This window comes from Pelophylax lessonae (assembly GCF_965119305.1).
Source record: "Pelophylax lessonae genome assembly, chromosome: 9".
Taxonomy (NCBI): domain Eukaryota; kingdom Metazoa; phylum Chordata; class Amphibia; order Anura; family Ranidae; genus Pelophylax; species Pelophylax lessonae.
In genome coordinates this window covers 93,838,391-93,861,407 of record NC_138776.1, presented here as the reverse complement: position 1 = coordinate 93,861,407, position 23,017 = coordinate 93,838,391, and the positions used below count along the sequence as shown (strand labels likewise).

At 42.4% G+C, this 23,017-nt stretch overlaps 1 protein-coding gene and 1 pseudogene across 5 annotated transcripts in view; both read right to left on the bottom strand.

Annotated features, from left to right (window-relative positions):
* Positions 1-23,017, bottom strand: part of SH3PXD2A (SH3 and PX domains 2A) — a 187,967-nt gene that overhangs the window by 14,857 nt on the left and 150,093 nt on the right. For all 4 annotated transcript variants that reach the window (XM_082267964.1, XM_082267965.1, XM_082267967.1 and 1 more), the window contains one exon: positions 10,414-10,531. In XM_082267964.1, the coding sequence (XP_082124090.1) occupies positions 10,414-10,531 (118 nt within the window). The remainder of the gene's footprint in view (positions 1-10,413; positions 10,532-23,017) is intronic.
* LOC309563311 lies at positions 20,288-21,664 on the bottom strand (annotated as a pseudogene). The gene has a single exon. The product of its transcript is annotated as an uncharacterized misc_RNA (transcript).

Sequence of the window (23,017 nt, the reverse complement as noted above, 5' to 3'; positions counted from 1 at the left end):
TATGAACTGCCACCAGCAATTCACTGATTTTTTGGACGTTAGAATTTTTGTTAATGAAGATAGCAGCTTGGGCTCTACTTTATACAGAAAACCATCTTCGGGCAACACTATATTACATGCGGCTAGATCCCATCCTGCTCACCTTGTAAATAGTATCCTTTATAGTCAATATCTCTGCATTAAAAAGAATTACACGAGGCAGGAAGATTTTGAGGCTAAAGCTAAAGCCCTTCAAAATTGCCTCATTGATCGCGATTATAGCAAATCCTGCTTGAAAAAAGCTTATTAATCCATGACAAGAATCTAAGACCCACAGTGCAAACTACTAGGCTGATTACTAGGTATTCAGGACAGCAAATTCGCCAGATTATAGAGAGATATTGGCACCTCCTTCAGGCTGACCAAGTAGTTGTAAAATATCTGAACACTTATCCTGAAATTACCTATCACATGGTCCCAATCTTTAAAAGATCAATTAGTACATAGTCATCATGTCAGTCAATTTCCTTCGAAAAATTAGATGAGCGGTACTGCCCATTGTGGTAGGTGCAACTTCTGTAGATATATTAGGAATGTGCGACAGGTCACATTGCCAAATGGTAAAGCTTAGAGTCCTAGATTTTTAGCCAATCGCCAAACAGTTGGCATTGTATAATTGATGCAATGTTACCGTGGGGCATTTTATATTGCCAAAACGAAGAGGCCCTTTTTACACCGTATAAGTGATTATGTATCTAAATTTCAAAGGAAAAAAATTGGGAACCCCGATTAGCCATCATGTAGGGCTATATCACAGATCTGTCTAAAATACCACTTAATCTATCTAAAATCCACTTTTTCACTATGGACCACATCCCCCCGCATGAAAGGGGAGGTAATGTGGATAAAAAAAGTTTACAAAGCGAAACAAGGTGGATTTATAGTTTGTCAGCTATGAAATATCCAGGTCTAAATGAGGCTAAAAGCTTTAAGCCTCTCTTATAGTTAAATTGATGTTTTCCCCTCATTGTTGCCATCATTAATCGATTGGAGTTATTATTAGTTTCATATTGTTTTATTGTCTCTGACCATACGGCGAGGAGGATTTCCTGGGAGTAATATGTGATGGATGGTATTTCCAAAAATAATAACTATTGTTTAAATATATATTACGCTTTCCCTATGAGGTGGGTGGCCATACGGGTGAGTGGGGTATCTCCTCCTGGGAGGTTTCTCGCCTCCCGAGGGTTGGGCACCATACAGACTGTGCATGTGGGAGTAATTGCCCCTTGGTGTTCCGGCCCCCCCAGGTGCCTTTTCTATATGGTGGTAAGGCCCTGTGGTGGGACCGTTTGGACTCATGTTCCCCCATTGGGTTTCCCTCAGTGCCAGGCATATCGCCTCCCATAAGTCTACCCTCTGTTCCTGAGGGGTGTTCCAAGATCGCGATTGAGTGCTGTTGCGCATGTGTGTGACGTTACTTATAGGCAACAGTTCGCACATGTGCAGTGTATCCACAGTGTTCTCGTCCCACAAGTGACTTCAAGACATCTGCAGGCTGGGGGGAACATAAATTGCAGAGCTGATGATGTCTATCGCCACAGCATATGTGGGAGTTGAAGAATCTCCCCCGGGGCTTTATCATTGGTGAGTTTTCTATGTGAGAGGAAGTGCCTAATACTTTTAACTGAACATGTCTCCCATTGAGGGATTTCAACATTGGGTGCCTTATATTTGGTGTTTGGTCACCTAGGTCCTAGGATGATGGTTGCACTGCTTCTGGGTTTCTTGCTACCCATGTAGTATTCTACTACTTTTTTTTTTCTTCATAATCAGAATATTTATTTTACTTACAACCTATGCAGCGCTCCACACATTTATTGTACATTCACATAAGTCCCCACCCCCAAGGAGCCCACAATCCAAGGTCCCCTACCCACATTTACACACACATACACCAGGGCCAATGTAGACAGGAGCCAAACAACCCATCATCAAGTCCCCAGAATGTGGGAGGAAGCCAGAGAAAACCCACACAGAGAACACGCAAGCTCCAGGCAGGTAGGGCCATGGTTAGGATTTTTATTATATACATTTTTTGGACTTAAAAAAAGTTAAAAAATACAAAAGTAAATTTTAGAAAATATATTAATACAGTAGTACATCCCCCCCCCATGAACACTCCCTCTCCCCTTTCAATCTTCCTTTATTCATCTGTTCATCTATTGTGCATCCTACCTTCTTGTCCCTCTTCCTCCCCTATTCCACCCACATTTCTGGGTATTTGCTAGTGTTTTTAAATTTTGCCCATTTATTTAAGAAACTCTGTCTGATCTTCCTCTCTGCTGCCCAAATACTCCATGTTGTATATACTGTATATATATATATATATATATATATATTCAATTCTTTTAAACCAGTCTCTAAGTGTGGGGCTTTCCAGTTTTGGTCATTTTTTTGGAATTGTTCCCTTTGCTGCGTTTATTAAATTTGGTACTATTGTTTTTTTATATTGTGTTTGATTTGTGAAATAAATAAACCCACAGGTCATCAATGATTTTTACTCCTATAATTTCCCCAGTAAGTTGTTGCACCTTCTGACAATATTCCCAGATCTTAGGGCAATCCCACCAAATATGGGTCATTGTACCTTTCATGTTACAGCCCCTCCAACATAGTGAAGATTTCTCTTCACATTTTTGTGCTTTTACCAGTATTATATATCATCTTGATAAACATTTATATAAAATAGTTCTTGTTCTTTTAATCGTGATCGTATCTCTTTTTCCCATATTTCTATGAATGGAGGCCTTTTCAGACCTGCCATTTCAGTAAGCATTTTGTATATCTGAGATATATTATGTTTTACTTTTGTTTTTGGGTTACATAGTTTTTCCACTAGATTCAAATCCTTCTCAGTTCTAATGGGTTGTGGCAGGGACCTCACAAAGTGCTTTAACTGAAAATACCTCCATTCATTCAGAGACATGTTTTCCCCCTAATTTTGAGTTTGTGATATGGCCTTATCTTCCCTCCTTGTGTAATATATTTTAACTGCGTATTTTTATTCCAATTTCCAAACTGTGTCTTGTTCCCAGGTGCAAAATATTTTGTGCCTTCTAGTGATAACAGTGGTGAATTATATTCCCATTTAGCTTGTCTATGTATCTTGTCCCATGTCTTGTATACAACTCTAGTTATTTCATGTGTGTATTCATGTGTTTCCCTATATTTAGGTGGAATCCAGATGTTCTTGTTTAACTGTGTTCCACTTAATGTGGTTTCAATCTTAACCCATCTTTTTCTAAGTTTATTTTTGTCCATTCTAACATTCGCGAAATTATAACTGCAGTATAGTATCTTTTAATATCTGGAGTGGTACTGTAACCTTGGCTTCTTTCCCTGCCAAATTAACTTTAATATCATTGTTTTTACTGTTTTGAAATATGTCTGTGGGATAACATTTGAAATTGATATAAGATTTTGGGAAGTATTACCATCTTGACCATGTTTATTTGGCCCAGCCATGAAAGTGGCCGTAGTGATATTTTTTTAATATCTGCTTTTATCTAATTTAGCATAGGGATATAGTTGACATGGTACAGGCTCTTTAGAGAAGAGGCTAGGTTTATTCCTAGGTATTTTAATTCCCATGTGAATGGAGATTCCTTCTGCAGAGCTAGTTCTCTTACTTATGTGAGAAATTTCCATTAAACTTTACCAATGCTGTTAGATTTTTATAAAGTGCTCTTATCCATTGGTTCATCTTAGGACCAATACCCAGATCTAGCATAAACCCCCAATCCACCCTGTCAAATGCTTTTTCTGAGTCTATTGACAGTAGTAGATCTGGGGTTTTAATGCCTCTAGATTTATGTGATAAGAGTAACGTTCTTATCCCATTGTCTTTCCCTTCTCTACCTGGAATGAATCCAGACTGATTGGCGTGGTTCCATTAGGGCATTAGATCTTTCAATCTAGTTGCTAGAACTTTTCCATATAGTTTTATGTCAGAGTTTAATAATGCTTTTGGCCTATTAACAGAGCACAGAGTTGCGTCCCTTCCTTTTTTGGTATTACCGTTACGAATGTTTGTAATGATTCTACTCTCATTTCCTTTTCCTATCCTATATATATATATATATATATATATATATATATATATATATATATATATATACATACATATACATACATAGTTTTGGAACTAGTATTTCCTTAAACTCTCTATAATGGGTCGTGAATCCATCGGGTCATGTGCTCTTCCCTGTTTTTTGTGCCACCGTTATCTCCTCCTGTGATATCGGTACCTCTAAAGCTTGCAGTTTTTGTATTGATATTCTAGGTCGTTTTGTTTCCATTATATATTTTTGTATCTTTTGATTTCTTTTTTGTTCTACTGCTTGTGACCCCTTTTGCCTCACTGTATATAGTGCACCATAATAGTTTTGGAATGCTTTAGCTATTTCTGTTGTTGTGTGTACCATTTCTCCTCTATTATTTTTTTATTTTTTCTATGTAAGTAATCAACTTTTTATTCTTTAATATTTTAGCTAGGTTTTTCCCTGGCTTATTTCCCCATTTATATCTCTCTCTGGCAACTCTATTAAAGGCCCGTCTCGTCTCTTCGATTATTTCTTTTAATTTATCCCTTTTTATTAGTAGAGCTTGATGTAGCCCGACCTCTGCTCCCTTTTTATGTTTTTTTTTTCTAGCTCATGTATTTCTGTTATTAATCTATTTATATTGATGGTTCTTTCCTTTTTCTTCCTAGAGCCTATGGAGATCAGTACGCCCCTGATATATGCCTTATGAGCCTAAATCGTAGCGTCAGATATATTTGGGGTTTCTTTGCATAAGATTGTTTTTTAGAAACTAGAGAGAGAACAGGTGTAGTATCTAATGCCGTGAAATATATGTTGTCCCGTTTTTTCTGGACAATTATATACATTGTACTGAATAAGGTAATCTAAAATTATTAATACATCGTTTCTTGTTCTTGCAATGGCATAATTATCTGCACAAAAACCACTGGGTTGTGGTATGATCCTCTATTCAAGTGGTGGACACTCGGGCGCCAAGCCGGGGTTGGTGAGTTGAGGCTATTTTCCCTCTGTATTGCCTCCTCCCATGTTATTCCCCGAATCCGCCCCTTTCGGCGGATGAATGGTGGTCCTGTCCTACCGCCCTGCCCTTTCCTTTCGGCGGATCGCGCGGGACGGGATTGCAAAATGGCGCCCGCACCGGAAGTGATTCTCAGAGGTCAGTTACGACCGCATCACTTCCGGTGGGACCGAATATTTAATGCCGACCGCGGCGCGGTCTAAGCAGGTCACGACTATGGCGATGTTACCTGCTGGACCGTGAACACATGCGTCTGGACGCTCTTGTAAGTATTACTATTGGAAGATTGCCGATCTGGCGGACATTATGGACAGATATCTTTATTTCTTCTGGGTCTTAGTCTTGACTAACCTTTGGCACTTTTTCTCTCTGGTATGTTGATTTATGGACCTATTCTCTTTTCCTGCAACTACTATATAGCACATGGGGTCTATAGTGGATACTGTTATTTAACTGTATTTTTAACCCCTTACACCCAGGCATCCCAATTTTGGGAAATGCGGGAGTGTATCTATTTGCACAAGATAACTCGATGGCTGTACCTTTGCTCTTTCTCTTTCACTTGCACTCACTGGGCATTAGCTTTGACTAAACAATTCAAGCACTTTTTTCTTTTCCATTCCTACACACTGCCCAATTCATGTCCGCTTCATCGACTTAAAATCTTGATAATAATATTGGTCTGGCAATGTTGGCTTACATAGACGCCATCCCAGATCATGCATATATTGTTGGATTTTTTATGCCAATTTTTCTTCTTTTTTTCTTCTTTTGCTTGACTTCAAGGAGGCAGCGATTTAATCATTTTATTGCTGGCCGCTCCATTACCTTCCGTGGTCCGGCACTATTCGGTCCAGTTTCTACCACATTATGAGGACACACCTAGCTGGGCCTAATCCAGGAGTGTGAGCACTCCCCAGATGGACTTGCAGATTATGCCACTTGCCATTGATCATTAATTGTGCCCCGGAATTTATTGTATTGGTGAGTGTCTGATTTTGACATATCCATATAGATGATTCATGTCTAAAACCCTTTTTGCAATGTTAAAATAAAACTGTATATATGACACTTACAATATATCATTTGTACCTAGAACCTATTCGGAGGTCACCAGTATCTATGGTCCCTGAAGAAGCCCACAAATGGCGGGGAAACATGTCGGACCTGTGTGACCCGGTTGCTCTAGGATATGGTTCTAAAATCCTGTTTTTTATTGCACAATTTTTAGCATATGTACTGATGTTTTGCATCTCTGTTGGTCAATATTTCATGTGATTTATGTATCAATAAAAATATTGCATTTTATCTCATTGCTTTCCATGATTATTTATCTACATATGCCAAATGAACTCCGCCTTTAAAGTCCCACATTGGGTGTATCCTGTCCTCACACACGGGCCCTATGGGGCATTTTTAGGGTCCGTTGTTTTGGGAAACACCTGTTCTCTCTCTAGTTTCTACATTTATTAGGGATGTGGCGAGAGTTCCCTTGGTTTAGTGACATTTGGAGTCTGGCACTAATTATGTTCTCACAAGTATTGTTTTTTAATAGTTTTTCCTGTTTCTACGTCTTGTATCAATTCTTCATTAAGCCTCCAAGTGTTTATATTTTTCTGAGGTCCTATAAATTCTATTTTAATCATTACTGGGGCGTGGTCTGATAGTGTCGTAATTCCTATTGATGTATTAACAGCTGATTCTAATAATCTGTGCTCTAACATAATATAATCCAGTCTTGAGTATGTCCTGTGCACAGGGGAGTAAAAGGAATAATCTCTCTCCCTAGGATGTTGGATTTTCCACACGTCCACTAGTTGACAGTGGAATAATTTTTTTTTCACCTTCCTGAGTTGGTGGCCTCCTGTCCCCTGTGCATGAGACGCACAGTTCAAGAGTGGATCCATGCAGAAGTTAAAGTCTCCTGCCAGGATCAATTTACCTTTTTAAACTGAATCAGCTTCTCTAGTCTTCTTTTTAAATAACCTTTTGGGTTTTTATTTGGGCAGTATACATTTGCCACTGTAAATTCCATTCCCTGCAGTTGTCCCTTCAGAAATATGTACCGTCCTTCTGGGTCAACCAGCCTATCTTCCAAGGAGAACCTTACATCCTTTGCCATGCCAATTGCTACCCTTTTTGCTCTCTTGGTTGGTGAATCTCCATAGTACCAGACAGGGCTATTTTTTGAATATAATTTCCCATTTGTGTCTTGTGCTATGTGTGTCTCCTGCAGGAAAATTATACTAGCAGAGTAATGTTTGAGTTCTTTTATACCCTTATGTCTTTGACTGGCGTATTTAGTCCTCTTACATAGTATGCCAAGAAATTCAAGGTATTTATGTTGTCTCTCCTTCTCCTCTCTCCTCCTGTGCTTTACCGCCTGCCCCTGCCACCCTCGATTTAGGCTGAATGCAGGTATTGGGGATTTTCCTAAGAATCATACAGAAAGACTCGACCCAGAGATTAGAAGAGGAGACAACATTATCAAATGACTTTAAAACTTTTGCACATAGTTTTCTATTTGTTTGCTTTTCCACCTTTATCCCTACATCCCCCTGGTATGGGAACATCCAGTTTTTTACAGAAGCCCTGCAGTTCTGGGAATCTCAATTTTGCCATGCATCCTTCCCTCTGGCCTACCAGACACTCTGGGAAGCCCCAGTTGTACCCTATTCCATGGTTTTGCATCAACTCCAAGAGTGGTTTCATTAATCTCCTTCTTCTCAATGTTTCCTGTGCCAGTTCTGTGAAGATCTGGAGATTGGCACTTTTGTATTTAACTGTTGTCCTTCTTTTCAAGCACTCCCAAATTTGGGCTTTTTCTTCATAATTCTGAAATCTTATAATTACATCTCTTGGAGCTTCCACTGGTGTACCTTTTGATCTTCCAATCTGGTGTACTCATTCTACTTGTATCTGTTCTGCTTCACCTCTGTCTAATAATGGGTTAAAGATTTTCCTCATGTGTCGGTTCTGCTAGGCCTCGTATTCTCAGGTTCTTCCTTCTGTTCTGGTTTTCTTGGTCTTCCAGTTTATATGCCAAGTTCCTCTGTTCCTTTTTTTGATCTTTCATTTCTCTTTTTAACTCATTTACAGTTTGTGTGTAGCTGTCTTGTCTTTTTTTCCATATCTTCAATGCATGACAATATGTGGCCCAGATCATTATGTATTGCTGCCATTTCTGATTTTAGAGATTCTTCTAGTGCCACAAACATAGCCGCCGTTTCCATTTTTGTAGGCAATTGAGTGTTCGTGTTTTGTTCAACATTGTGGTACCTCTCTGGGTCACACTCTAGGTCCCATTCCATTCTTGGTCGCACAAGAGTGTTTATACCCATTGGTGATCTATTTTGTCCACTGTTTTCCTTTGCTTCTGTCTGTCTTGCACGGGTTCCCTGTTGTTTTCCTGGTCCATCTTCTTGTGTCATATACTTCTTAATTGTTCTAGGGCTTGAGCTTATCTTAGGTGATTTTGCCGTTGCTCCTCCTCTTGTTGTTTTGCCGTTCATAATTATATAGTTTGTTGTCCGGCCCCTTAATTTGCAGACCCCTGTGGTGCTTTTATGTCCCCCTTGATTGTGTGCAACAAACAATCAGTGCTAAGCAAAGGCAATAGTAATAGAAAAAAGGAAATATGTAGGAGAAAAAAACTCACCACTCTGTAGAGGGGGTCTGCAAAAGAGGTAGTTGACGTACATTGGGGGGATCAGTTTTCCTGTCAAGAGACTGCTTGGGTCGGGCGCCCCAGAGGGGTTCTGCTGCTTGCATGAGAGCTGGCTCAGGAATGAGCACGCACAAGTGTCTCCACAGGAAGGGGCTTCCTATAGGGGAATTCGGCAAAGGAGGGGCTTAGAGCACTGGTGGGGGACCAAAGAAGAGGAGGATCGGGGCTGGTCTGTGCAAAACCACTGCACAAAGCAGTTAAGTATGACATATTTGTTATTTTTTTAAATAAAAATGTTTCCTTTACAATCACATTAAGATATGCTTAAAATAACTTTACTCGCATTAGGAACTAAAAGTCTTCCTTTAAAAAAAAAAAAACTACCACTGAGAGAAAGGGAATTGATAAGATGCAAATGATAATCTATTTACTGTGCATGAGTTTTCACAAATGGTCCATTTTTGTTGCCAAAAACATTGGTTCTGAATATCCGGGGTTAAAGGGTTCTGATCAAACCTCCAAATCATATATTCATGTTAACATTGTACTTCAATAATTTTTAGCCTTCTATTAATCTGAACAATCTTGAAGTGTGTAAAATTGCTTTGTATAGAATGTCATACATTTTTTCCCATCTACTCATCACTCAAAGTTTAAAATCGAGTCATATAATTTTTTTTTTTTTTTACTTACCTGAATCTGTTGTCACCTGACTATACCCAGCGCCTTTTCTGGTAATGAAAGGTGATTATTGGGAGCAAGCTGGGCCAACCAGTCCTGATGTCTCCCATTCAGTCAGGATGCTGTGAGGACCCCTGTGATAAACTCTTCTGAGCCAATGGGAAGTGTCCTCACTAATAGGGAGCAATGTGGACAATTGAAAAAACACCCTCCCACTGGAGAAAGAAGACTCAGCTTGGCCAGTCACTCGACTGCAATTTTAGGTAGGAAACATGCATTTTTCGCTTTTTTCAAATAAAATCTAATGATTAGACAAAAGGAGTGAGGGTGGATAATCCCCCCCTCCCCGGAAGGTCAGCTGTATTTCATGTTTTACCAGTTAAACCCTGAACCCCACCCCCCGAATTGAACTTTTAAAGCTGAATTCCAGGTATGTTTTTTTTGCACAGTTGCTTCGGTCTATCATGTGTTATACCTGGCTGGTCCTCAAGAAAGCTGGAAATCACTGTGGTGGACACTGCTATTACAGTGATTGATGCTGATCCCGCGCCTAATGCTTGCCCTGCTGCTTAGTGAACACAGAAGACCACCAAGCAAGTGGTATCCTGGGTTCACGAAGCAGCAGGGCAGCCACTCAGCATGGGACCCATAGCCCTGAGGCAGTCACCAGGCCAGGTATTACACATGCATACTTACATTGGTCCAAGCTGGTCAAAGCAAAAATAGTCAAACATTTTTATCAATGAGGCAGGGGAAGATAGAGGACAATTTCTCATGAAACTTGCTTAGCTGGCAAGCTAGGTATCTCTATTGTGTCAGGATAAATACCTTGTTTGTACACAAATAAGAAAACCATTTGGCAAGAGAAATTTACAAAGATGCAGGTTTTACAGATACACCACAGAGGCTTATGGATGTAGTGCCTTAGATCTCATCGATCAATAACACATCTCATTTCTTACCTTATATACCACCACCCCTCCAGATTCTTCTGGATAACCTCCACCGTGACTCCTTTTTCAAAGCCAATCTCATCTTTCCCTTGGCTGGCATAAGGCTGTATGGTAACATAGTTTTCTTCTAAAAGCAACAGAAAATCTGTATTAATTGCAGTTGTGACATATTGGAGAACAGTTCCTAAACTGTTATGTGAAATTGACAGAATAAAGTATTCTACTGCAAAAATAGACCATCAAAACTAAGCATAAAAACAAATTGATTCTGGTAAAATATCTGTCATGTCTTAATCCAAGTAAGTAATGTATAACCATCATCTCTGCATCTGATGCTGCATATGTCCTTCCAATTTGATGGCCGATGTATTAACTCTTTTTTTTATGTCCAATTTATCTTTTTTGCTCTTTTAGATAGATTTGATTTTGAATACATGTGTAATAATTGATAAACCAAAACAACAGATTCACACATGTAAGTGTGAAATATTTATATGCAATATATTCATATTTACCTAAGGTCCGGTTCACACTGATGCGATGCGGGAAGGCTGCGAACTCGCAGCCTGTTCCCGCATCGCACACGCACCCCCGGCAGTTCACACTGCCATATGCGATACGCTGGGGGTGTCAATGTAATCTTAACGACACCCCCAGTTTGATCGCATATCGCAGTGCGATCGTGCAGTTCGCACAGGATCGGATCACACAAGTGTGAACCGCTGTGCGATCCGATCCTGATGCGGCTGCAAAAATGCCTCCTGTGCGTGTTTGCTGTGGGAGCGATGCGAATTTAGCCATACAGTTTGTATGGCTAAACTCGCACCGCACAGCTGATCGCATGTAATGTCGGAGCAGTGCGCTCCGACATTACATGCGAACCCCGCACACACACAAGTGTGAACCGGGGCTCAATCTTTTATTTTTTGTAGCCTTGAAAAGAAGCAGAATGTAAATACAATATATTGAAAAACATGTAACCTTTTCTTTAACCTTTAATACTACCTATATTTTCAGGGGCTTTTATATCAGATGGAGATGTGGCAGGGATATATAAACACAAGACAATGATAATGCTGCACTACAGCACAGCAACAGGAGATTACATATTAATATTATATTGTACGACATAGCTATTAAAATGTAATTACAATGTACTTAGCAGGAGCAAAAATTCCTGATTACATTACTGCACATGCTGTGCTCCTTAGTTAGTGCAGCACAGTGGATGTGCTTCACTGCTCCTGGATCACAGGTACATTCAACCTAAAATTAATTATTACTTTGGCTCAATAGTCACTTCTACATATATCCAAACCAAGATCCTATTACATGTACATAATATAACTGGATACTAATATTTATAGGTAACGTTGATCCAGGAAAAGGTAAGAGTGCAGTTCATGCTTTGTTAAGAATACTGTTAGTGACAAGCACTGAGAACAATGCACTAGGAGGCTTCCAGCAAGAAATCACTGCTACAGACATTGCAGTAAGGAATTCACCCCATGGAGGGTAGAAAAGCAGATGCGTGCAGGTCTTACATATTAAGCAAGTCATTTACAAGGCAGGCAGTTCATGAAAAGTTATAAAAGATTTGGTATGGTATTACTCACACTGCTATATTTGTATGCATTTTCCTTTCTCACTTCATGTTAGATTGGGAGTAACAAAAAGAAAAGTGCTTAGGGTACTGGTGCCCATCTGTGTTTCCCTATTGCCCTGTTACAGCAATGATTTCAAGCAGTCTCGTGTAATATGTCTCCAGTCAACGACTTTTTCCTGAAGCATGTATTTAGTCTCCAAAAACTCATACCATGTTCTTAGTCTCTGGAGCAAGAACACAATTTCTGACCATCTTTTGTATCATGTCTGCAGTCTCTGACAATCTCATGTATTATTTGCATAGTCTGACTATATCCTGTTGTGTGTCTGTTGTCTTTGATACTGAATATTTATTGAATTTTCTGTGTGCCCTTTGGTGATGTCAAGGGCCGCTCTTGAGGCCCCCTATATCAAGAAATGTTGCCACCATTGGCTTAGGGTCTGTACTATTCGGGTGCAGGGCTTTTGGGTATAAAAGGCCTTAAATAAGCAACACAGTATCTCACAAAAGAGGGTAACCCCTCACATTTTTGTAAATATTTTATTATATCTTTTCATGTGACAACACTGAAGAAATGGCAATTTGCTACAATGTAAAGTAGTGAGTGTACAGCTTGAATAACAGTGTTAATGTACTGCCCCTCAAAATTCAAAACTCAACATACAGCCATTAGTGCAAGTTCCCATTTGTGCGATGCGGGAATGCTGAGAATATACAGCGTGTTCCCGCAGCGCTTCCGCACAACAGGCAGTTCACACTGCCATATGCGATACGCTGGGCATGTCAATTCAGTTAACGACACCCCCAGATAAAATCGCATATCGCAGTGCGATCTGAAAGTTTGCACAGAATCGGATCGCACTAGTGTGAACCACCATGCGATCCGATTCTGCTGCGAACCAAAAAAAGGGTCCTGTGCATATTTCAGTGCAAATTCAGCCATACAAACTGTATGGCTGAATTTGCGCCGCACAGACATTGCATGTCATTTTAGGAACAGTACGCTCTGAAATAAATGCGATCTCTGTGATCGCACAAATGTGAACCGGCACTTAACCACTTAAGCCCCGGAGGATTTGGCTGCTAAAAGACCAGGGGGTATTTTGCGATTCGGCACTGCGTGACTTTAATGGACAATTGCGCAGTCCTGCGACGCTGTACCTAAACGAATTTGACGTCCTTTTTTTTCCCACAAACAGAGCTTTCTTTTGGTGGTATTTGATCACCTCTGCAATTTTTGATCATGCGCTATAAACAAAAAAAGAGCGTAAATTTTGCAAAAATAACAATATTTTTCACATTTTTTTATATGAAATTCCCCCCAAAAAAATGTAAAAATCAAAATTTTTTAACATTTTCAGCCAATTTGTTTTATGCTACATATGTTTGGTAAAAAAAATCACAAAAAGCGTATTTTTATTGGTTTGCGCAAAAGTTATCGCGTTTACTAACAAAGGGAAAGATTTTTGGCATTTTTGTTGTTTTTTTTTTTAACGCGTAATGGCGGCGATCTGCGATTTTTTTTGCGGTACTGCGACATTGCGGCGGACAGATTGGACCCTTGACTGACATTTTTGACACTTTTGGGGTTACCAGTGACATTTCTACAGTAATCAGTGCTATATATATATATATATATATATAATACACTGGTAGTGAAGGGGTTAACTTTATTTGAGAGGGAGGGGCTGTGTGTGTCCCTAGGGGCGTGATTCTTACTGTGATTGGCTGTGGCTTGAGCTGTAGGAACACTGATCAACGGTCCTACATTGTAGAACCGTGTGATCATTGTTTCTACACCGGGGAGAATGACAGGTGGCTTGTTTACACAAGCCGCCTGACTTTCTCCCTCTCCCCCGACGATCGCCGAGTGACCGGAGGACATCGGGTCCGCCGGTCACACACGCGGGGGGGTCCGTGACCGCGCAGGAGCGCGCCTCCGCGGGCGCGCGCTCGCTCCCCAGAGCCTCACAGGCTAGCGACGTAGACCTACGTCGCTCTGCCTGTGAGGGGCTGACTGCCGCAGTAAATATACTGTGAGCAGTCGGCAAGCGGTTAATGTCTAAGCCGCTGGCAATAAAAGTGAGTACACCCCTAGGTGGAAATGTCTAAATTGGGCCCAAAGTGTCAATATTTTGTGTGGCCATCATTTTCCAGCACTGCCTTAACCCTCTTGAGCATGGAGTTCACCAGAGCTTCACATGTTGCCACGGGAGTCCTCTTCTACTCCTCCATGATGACATCACAGAGCTGGTGGATGTTAGAGACCTTGCGCTTCTCTACCTTCCGTTTGAGGATGCCCCACAGATGCTCAATATTGTTTAGGTCTGGAGACATGCTTGCCCAGTCCATCACCTTTACCCTCAGCTTCTTTAGCAAGGCAGTGGTTGTCTTGGAGGTGTGTTTAGGGTTGTTACCATGTTGGAATACTGCTCTGCGGCCCAGTCTCCGAAAGGAGGGGATCATGCTCTGTTTCAGTATGTCACAGTACATGTAAGCATTCATAGTTCCTTCATTGAACTGTAGCTCCCCAGTGCTGGCAGCACTCATGCAGCCCCAGACCTTGACACTTCCACCACCATGCTTGACTGTAGGCAAGACACACTTGTCTTTGTACTCCTCACCTGGTTGCCGCCACACACACTTGACACCAGGCCATCTTTATTAACAGCAACAATTCTTTTTTTCAGATCCTCAGAGAGTTCTTTGCCATAAGGTGCCATGTTGAACTTCCAGAGACCAGTATGAGAGAGTGAGAGCGATAACACCAAATTTAACAAACCTGCTCCCCATTCACACCTGAGACCTTGAAACACTAATGAGTCACATGAGGTCGGGGAGTGAAAATGGCTAATCGGGCCCAATTTGCACATTTTCAGTTAGGGGTGTACTCACTTTTGTGTGCCGGCGGTTTAGACTTTAATGGCTATGTGTTGAGTTATTTGAAATGGACAGCAAATTTACACTGTTATACAAGCTATACACTCCCTACTTTACATTGTACCAATGTGTAATTCTTCAGTATTGTCACATGAAAAGATATATTAAAATATTTACAAAAATGTGAGGGGTGTACTCACTTTTGTGAGATACTGTATATGGCAGATAAATGTGACTTGGCAGATCCCACTCTCTCCTTTGCCATTTCATAGAACAAAACCTTTATGTGGGCTTGTTAAAGCACTGAGGATCACACTGGCAGTTATCAATTAACCTGCCACTGATTGGTGCTTGTTTAGGCCCTGTACAGTAAAATATTTGCAGATCGGCAACAAAAATCTATTAGATTTGGATGTTGCTGTAATTTGCAGAGTACATGGAGAAGTTTCAGACCAATGCCCTATAACTAACTGTACCCTGACTATGGGGAGTACTAAGACTAGAAAGACTAGACTTAGAGTATGCAGCACCTTTTTCTGACGCTGGCAACCCACGCTACACCACTGCTTATACCAGAAAAGAAAAGGACTGGTTATTGGACTACCTTTGTCAACCGCTATAAGAATATATTTGTAGAATAATAACCCAAGGGGACCCACTTGTCCATTGTGATGAAGAAAAACTCTTGAATTTTGCTACATGAAAATGCATGTCAACAAGAAATCTCACTCTGTAACAAGTGGCAGGTACACATCCACATACTGCAGTTTTGTATGAAAGAAAAAGGAAAACTATTTGGGCCTGTTCTGTCCCCACATGAAGGCGAATGAAGGTATAACTGATAATAGCTGTGTGACTTCCTACCTTCATATCCAAGCAGTGGGGCAGACCGGACCGGCAGATGCTCAGGTTAGATTAATCCAGACTTAGGCATGAAGATGAAATCAAACGTGGGTTTATTCAATCCAGATACAGCAATAGACGGTGATACAATACTGTCCTGTAGTAGTGGTATCAACACTGTCCTGTTGGTGTCTATCCTGAGGCTAACTGCTGGTCAAAAACTGATGCCTTTTCACAAGTCCAAAAATGTGGAGTTTTCAGTCACACAGCCATGAGGAACTGAAGATGGCTGCTGGATGTGATAAAACACACAGTCTGAAAAACCACGCCTATGATGTCAAAAACTTTACTGACAAGAACAAAGAACAAAGGCGTGCGGCATGCAAATTCTGGCCAGCAGATGGCAGCAGAACAACAATGCATAGAAACAACATGGTGAAAACAACATTGAGAAAGAAAGATAGATAATGCAATGTACAAATAACTATGAGGAGAACAGCACACTCCCCGTCTGAAATTTCCTTTGGAGATTTCACTATGAAGAATGTCCAAGAAATATGATACAACCTGCAACAAAGAACATGTTAAAATGCAATAAACATAACAGTCGGGTTCCCTGACTCGTAGTAGAGTAAATCATGAAGTTCAAGTACAGTCCTTTTCATCCTTCAGGAATGTTCTCGATGGGTAATATTAAAATGAGTTTGTTAATTGGCCTTGCAAACGTTTTAAGCTCGCCCTTCCTGAAGATCTTCAACTCCACCTTTCGGACCTTGCCATCCTTGCTAGGAAAAACCTTTGTAATTAGTCCCATAGGCCAGGCAATCCTTTCGGTTTGTTGCTCCTTCATCAATACGAGATCTCCTTCTTTCAAGTTTGGTTTTTGATGTTGCCATTTTCTCCTTCCTTGAAGAATATTGAGATACTCTTTTCGCCATCTGTTCCAGAAGTAATCTGCCAGGTGTTGTACATGTTTCCAGTGTTTTTGGTAGATATTCCCATGAGTAAATTCCCCACTAGGCATTATCATATCATCCGTTTTTGGGTAAGTATAATGGCCAGAGACAGTATGGCTGGTGTTTCAGGATCCATAGACACTGGCACAAGGGGTCTTGAATTGATAATAGCTGAAACTTCGGCAAGCAGAGTGACAAGAGTCTCGTGTGTAATTCTTGAAGAGTTTACATCCATCAACATAGAATTTAGGATGTTGCGTGAGATCCCGATTATTCTCTCCCAGGAACCCCCCATATGGGAACTGAGGAGGATTAAAAATCCAGGTGCAACCTTTCTCCGCCAACTGGTCTTGAATAGGCTTAGTATCGATATTCAGTTCTCTACAGGCTCCAATGAAGTTACTTCCTTGGTCTGTTCTCAACTGTTTCACTGGTCCTCTGATTGCGAAGAACCGTCTTAAGGCATTAATGAGGCTGGATGTGTCCATAGATTCTATCACCTCTATGTGAACGGCTCGCACACTCATGCAAGTAAATAGCACAGCCCAACGTTTACTGTTTGCATGACCGCCACGGGTTCTATGTGCGGACACCATCCATGGTCCAAAGACGTCCAGGCCAGTGTAGGTGAAGGGCGGTCCTGTACATAGTCTATCCGCGGGCAAGTCGGCCATTTGTTGGTGTAGCTGTGTTCCTCTCGCTTTACGACAGTGCACACAGTCATGCAGTACTTGGGCTACACGTTTCTTCATCCCTATAATCCAAAGATCTGTAGACCTTAACTTGCCCTCAGTGCTTTGTCTGCCCTGGTGTTCAGCCTTTTTGTGGTAGTGTCGGATCAGCAACGTGGTGATATGATGTTTGCTGGGAATAATGACAGGATTTTGTTCCGCAACTCCTAGGTGGGCTTGATTCAAACGACCACCGACTCTGAGCAGGCCAAAACTGTCCATAATTGGATTTAAGTTAGCAAGAGGACTTTTTATAGGAATCTTCTGTCTGTTGTTCAAGCACTTCCATTCTACGTTAAATTCTCCCTGCTGGACATGACGTATTATGAGAGACCCGCTATGAGAAATATCCTCAGCAGAGAAGGGTTTATGGCAGACATGCCATCCATGACAATCTTTATCTTCCTGAGTATTGTGATAACATCTAGCGATGTGCACTAACCTTGCAATGGTTCTGACGAGTCTCATCCAACTGGAGAAATGCTCGAAGCGATGACAGTCAAGGCTGGAGGTCTGTCTTGTTTCAGTGACTAATGCACTAACTTCAGCGCGGATTTCTGGATCATTATCCGGATCCTGGATGCTGAAAACTTCCTGTACACATTCGTCTGCCCGTCCTAGCAGAAACTCTGGACCTGTAAGCCAAGTAGAGTTAGTAAAAGAACCTATAGACATTTGCCTGGTGGCGTGAACTGCTGGATTAAGTTCGGATGGTACATAGTGCCATTGTCCGGGTTTGGATGACCTCCTGATTCTCTCAATGCGGTTACTGACATACACATAAAATCGTTTTGTCTGATTGTAAATGTAACCTAAAACGACCTTACTGTCCGTATAATACTGGACTTCATCTATGTCGACATCCAATTCTTGTTGCATGAAGTCTGCAATTTCCACTGCCAACACAGTCCCACAGAGTTCAAGCCTGGGAATAGTGTGATCAGGCTTGGGGGCTAACTTAGCCTTACCAAAAACGAATCCAATGTGACTTTGAATGTTGGCATCTGTCACCTTCAGATAGGCAACCGCTGCTATGGCCTCCGTGGAGGCGTCCGAGAATACGTGGAGTTCCTTCTTTACGCTAGAGGTAAGTGAGGTCTTAATATAGCATCTTGGGATGCGGATCTCATCCAAAGCGCACAAAGATTGCTTCCAGGCTTCCCATTTTTGCTCTTTATCAGAAGGAAGAGGGGTATCCCAATCCTTGATGGTTTCGGAAAGCTGTCTCAGTAAGGATTTACCCTGTATAGTGATGGGTGCTACAAATCCCAGCGGATCGAATAGGCTGTTCACCACTAATAGGATGCCACGTTTCGTGAACGGCTTGTCTGCACAGCTTATTTGAAACCCAAAGGAGTCAGCTGAGAGATCCCATCTGAGGCCTAAGCTCCTTTGGACGGATGGACTGTCTAGTCCCAGGTTGATGTCCTTGAATCCAGGTGCATGATCACCTGACTTGAAGGCCCTCATTACGGCCAGGCTGTTTGAAGCAATTTTGTGTAGTCTAAGTTTAGCTTGGTACAGCATGCTTTGAGTTCTTTTAAGCAGATCGATAGCTGATTCCTCAGTTGGTAGTGGTTTGAGTCCATCGTCCACGTAAAAGTCCTTTTCTACAAAGTCTCTGGCATCTGTACCGTACTCTGATTCTGCCTCTAGCGCAGTTCTCCGAAGGCTGTACGTCGCTACGGCAGGTGAAGGGCTATTTCCAAATATGTGTACCCTCATTCGGTACTCCACCACCTCTGCGTTGGTGTCGTTGTTCTTGTACCACAGAAACCTGAGGAAATCCCGGTGATACTCTCTGACTACGAAACAGTGGAACATCTGTTCGATGTCAGCGGTGATGGCGACAAGCTCTTTCCTGAACCTCATCAGCACTCCCACTAGGTTATTCGTCAGATTGGGACCTATAAGAAGGACATCATTAAGGGATACACCTTGATGTTTGGCGCTCGAATCGAAAACAACCCTAATTTGATTAGGTTTCCGTGGATGATACACTCCAAATTAAGGCAGGTACCAGCACTCTTTGTTCTTTCTTAGGGATGGAGCTGGTTCTGCGTGGTTGTTACGGAATATTTTGTCCATAAAGGCGACAATGTGTTCTCTCGTCTCAGGCTTGCTGTTCATGGTACGCTGAAGAGATTTAAATCTGGATAGCGCTTGCTCCCGATTGTCCGGGAGCCTTACCCTGGTGGTTCGGAAGGGTAATGGAGAAACCCAGTGATCGGTTTCGTCTTTAAAGAACTCACTGTCCATTATCTTGATGAACTCTCTGTCCTCTACTGATAAGGCTACTTTATCGTCATCCTTGGTTGTGTGAAAGACTGATCTCCCCAAATTGTCGGCAAAGAGGGGAGAAATTATGTCAGGTGGTTGTATGAGGTCTGGAGACTTCTCCTTCACTTCATAGTGATGCGGACACGGCTTAATGCAAGTTGTGCGTCCATCTCCACGCACGTACGTTTTGAAGGAGTCAATTCTTGGTTGATCCAGGCATACATTTCCTATGACTACCCATCCCAAGTCCAGCCTCTGGGCATATGGCGCGTAGTCAGGGCCATTACATTGTTGACGCACCTTGTGCACCCTTTGATTGTCTCTGCCAAGCAGGAGTAGAATCTCAGCATTGTTGTCCATAGGTGGGATAAAGTTGGCTAGGTGCCTTAGGTGCGGTTGGTGAAATGCAGCTTCAGGGGTAGGAATCTCATCCCTATGGTTGGCTATTTGATCGCATTCAATCAGCGTTGGTAGGGGTATTTCTGTATTCCCACTGATGGGAGAAGCATTGAAGCCTTGCGCTCTCCTGGCGCTAGTCTCTATGCGGCCTGAGCAGGTGTTTAAGATGTAGGGTTCTGATGGTCCCTTTATCCCAAACATTTTTCACTCCGGCCCTCACCACATACTTCCAAACATGAGCAGGAAACAGCGGCGGCTGTGTTAGCGTGGTTCTGGGGCTCCCCGCCATGACTTGGAGCAGGACTGGTGGTGACGGCAGCTGGTGAGTCTCTGGTGAGTGGAACTGGGTGCATAGCTGAGGCATGTCTTTCACTATGACACTCCTCACACTTGATGATGGATTTACAGTCCTTAGCCATGTGCTCCAATGAAGCGCAGCATCTGAAACATACCCCAAGCTCGCTGAGGACTTTCTTGCGCTCCTGTATGGTTTTGGATCTAAACCCTCTGCATTTGTTCAGTGAGTGTGGTTTTTTATGAATGGGACATTCACGATTGAAGAACTTGTCTCCTGATGAGGTATTGTACTGTTTACCCGTGGGTGCTGCAGAAGACGGTAGGTTAGTCTTTCTAACACTCACGCTGCTCTTAAAGTCTCTGTGTTTATGCATGTCACTTTCATACCTTGATGATGGTGTCGCTGAAGCTGTAGTGTTGAACTCCAGGAAATCGAGGCTGGGGTCATTCCTCATCTGGGACTGTTCATCAATGAATCTGCAGAAATGAATAAATGGGGGAAAGGTGACGTCATGTACCCTTTTGTAACTTGAGACTGATGCTGCCCACTTTTCTTGCAGACTGTATGGTAGTTTCACGACAATTGGGTTCACTCCATGAGCTGTATCCAGGTAGCACAGCCCGGTCAGACGAGGGTCTCTTTTGGCAAGCTCTAGTTCCATGAGTAGGTCGCTCAAATCCTGAAGCTTATGGACATCCTTAAGATTGATCTTTGGGATGTTCTGCAGTCTCTTGAATAGGGCTTTCTCTATTGCTTCTGCACTGCCGAAGGTGCGTTCGAGTCTCTGCCAGGCGGCAGCGAGACCTGCAACTGCGTGTCCCACATAGACAGTTCTGAGGCTCTTGACACGATTTGTGGAGCCTGGGCCCAGCCATTTGATCAAGAGGTTCGAGCTCCTGCTCTGCTGTTAAGTTGAGGTTGGCAATGGCGGCCTTGAAGGTTGCCTTCCAAGCTCTGTAGCTCTCTGCACGGTCATCAAATTTCGAGAGACTTGTATTAATTAGCTCTCTGCTCACCATAAACCTGGCAAACTCAGATATATCTGATTTCTCACTGCTTGTTGCCGCGACAACTTGTGATGCCGCCGGGGCATGTAGGCTGCGTGGCGTTAAAGGGTGAGATGCTTCCAGGTAGAATGATGTTGCTGCAGGGTTAAGCTGTGATCTAGCCTCTGTAGATTGTGATGACTGCTGCTTGAGCTGTGGGGGTAGGCCAGGAAACTTCTGATAGAATTTTTGCTGTAATAACTGTCCTTGAGAAGGCACATCTGGGTGAATGCCATCAGGTTGCTCAGACGCTGTGAGTGGCACTGGCACTGTAGGTGAAGATGACTTGGAGGTTTCGGTGTTGTCGGCTTGGACGGTACTGCATACTGGGGGTGGTGCAGATAACTGTTCCAGTACATAGTTGCTGGTGCAATCAGCTGGATCTTCTATTTCCTGTGGTGGCGAGCAGACTGGATCAAGACCTTGGCTCAATGCTTGCTCAAGTAGTCTTACTTTAGCTAATGTAATTTCCTCTTCCATCTCTGATTCAAGAATCTTTATTCGAGCCTCTGCTTCAGCCCTCTTGGCCTCTGCTTCTGCTCTTGCAAGAGCTTCTTTTTCAGTGAAGGAACGTCTGACTTTGGATTGCTCTGCATTTATGCGGGCCTCTAGTAATCTGTCGCTTAGGGCTGAGCTTCTTGAGCATGATGATCTGTATGACCGAGAGGAATGTTTAGATGAATTTGATCTGTGTGATCCAGTTTCTTGCAAATGGGAGATACGGAGGTCCGCTTTATCTTTAGCACGCAGCACCATGGCGTCTCTTTGGCTGTCTAAAGATTCTGCCTTGCTCAGTTCTGAAAGGGCTTCATCATTATTAGCATCTTTTAGAAAGGTTATATACCTTGTGGACAGTCTCTTGTATCTTTCATGAGCTGTGTTCAGCCGCCTGATGGCAAGTTGTAAGCTTGTGGCATCACCAGAGGATTTAAGTCCTGACATGAGGGAGGAAACTCGCTCCCATAGCTCTTCCAGGTTATCGCATAGCTCGTCTTTTGTGGTTTGATAGTTTTCCCTGACCTTTAGTGTCGGTTTTAGGGAGCGTCTTGGACGCACAACTTGGTCTGCTGGAAGTGTGGGTTCTGCTTCCTGTTCTTTGTAGTGATCAGTATCAGGCTGCATTAGCTTAGTTTCATCACTGGGGAACTGTGCGATGTCCTTTTCTGCCGTTTTTATTCAAGGTGCACTGTCTCTTTAAGAAAATAAACTTTTGAGTTGGGGGCTGAAAATTGCAGTGCGGCTGCGCTGGGTCACTCTGGCAAGGTTCCTCAGGTGTTTTAAGTGATTTGCGGGGTTTGGTTGGAGAGGGACCCCGCGTGCATTAACAATTCTTCTGGTATGCGAGCGAAGACTCGTGGAACATGCACTGTAGCTGTGCAGATTTGCTGCATGTGGGACTGTTGCAAGGGAGATTCCTGAGTGTGGTACTGGACTCTGAAGGAATCTATGGCCGGGGTGTGGACATTAAGGCAGTTTTTAACTGTTCTGTCCCCACATGAAGGCGAATGAAGGTATAACTGATAATAGCTGTGTGACTTCCTACCTTCGTATCCAAGCAGTGGGGCAGACCGGAC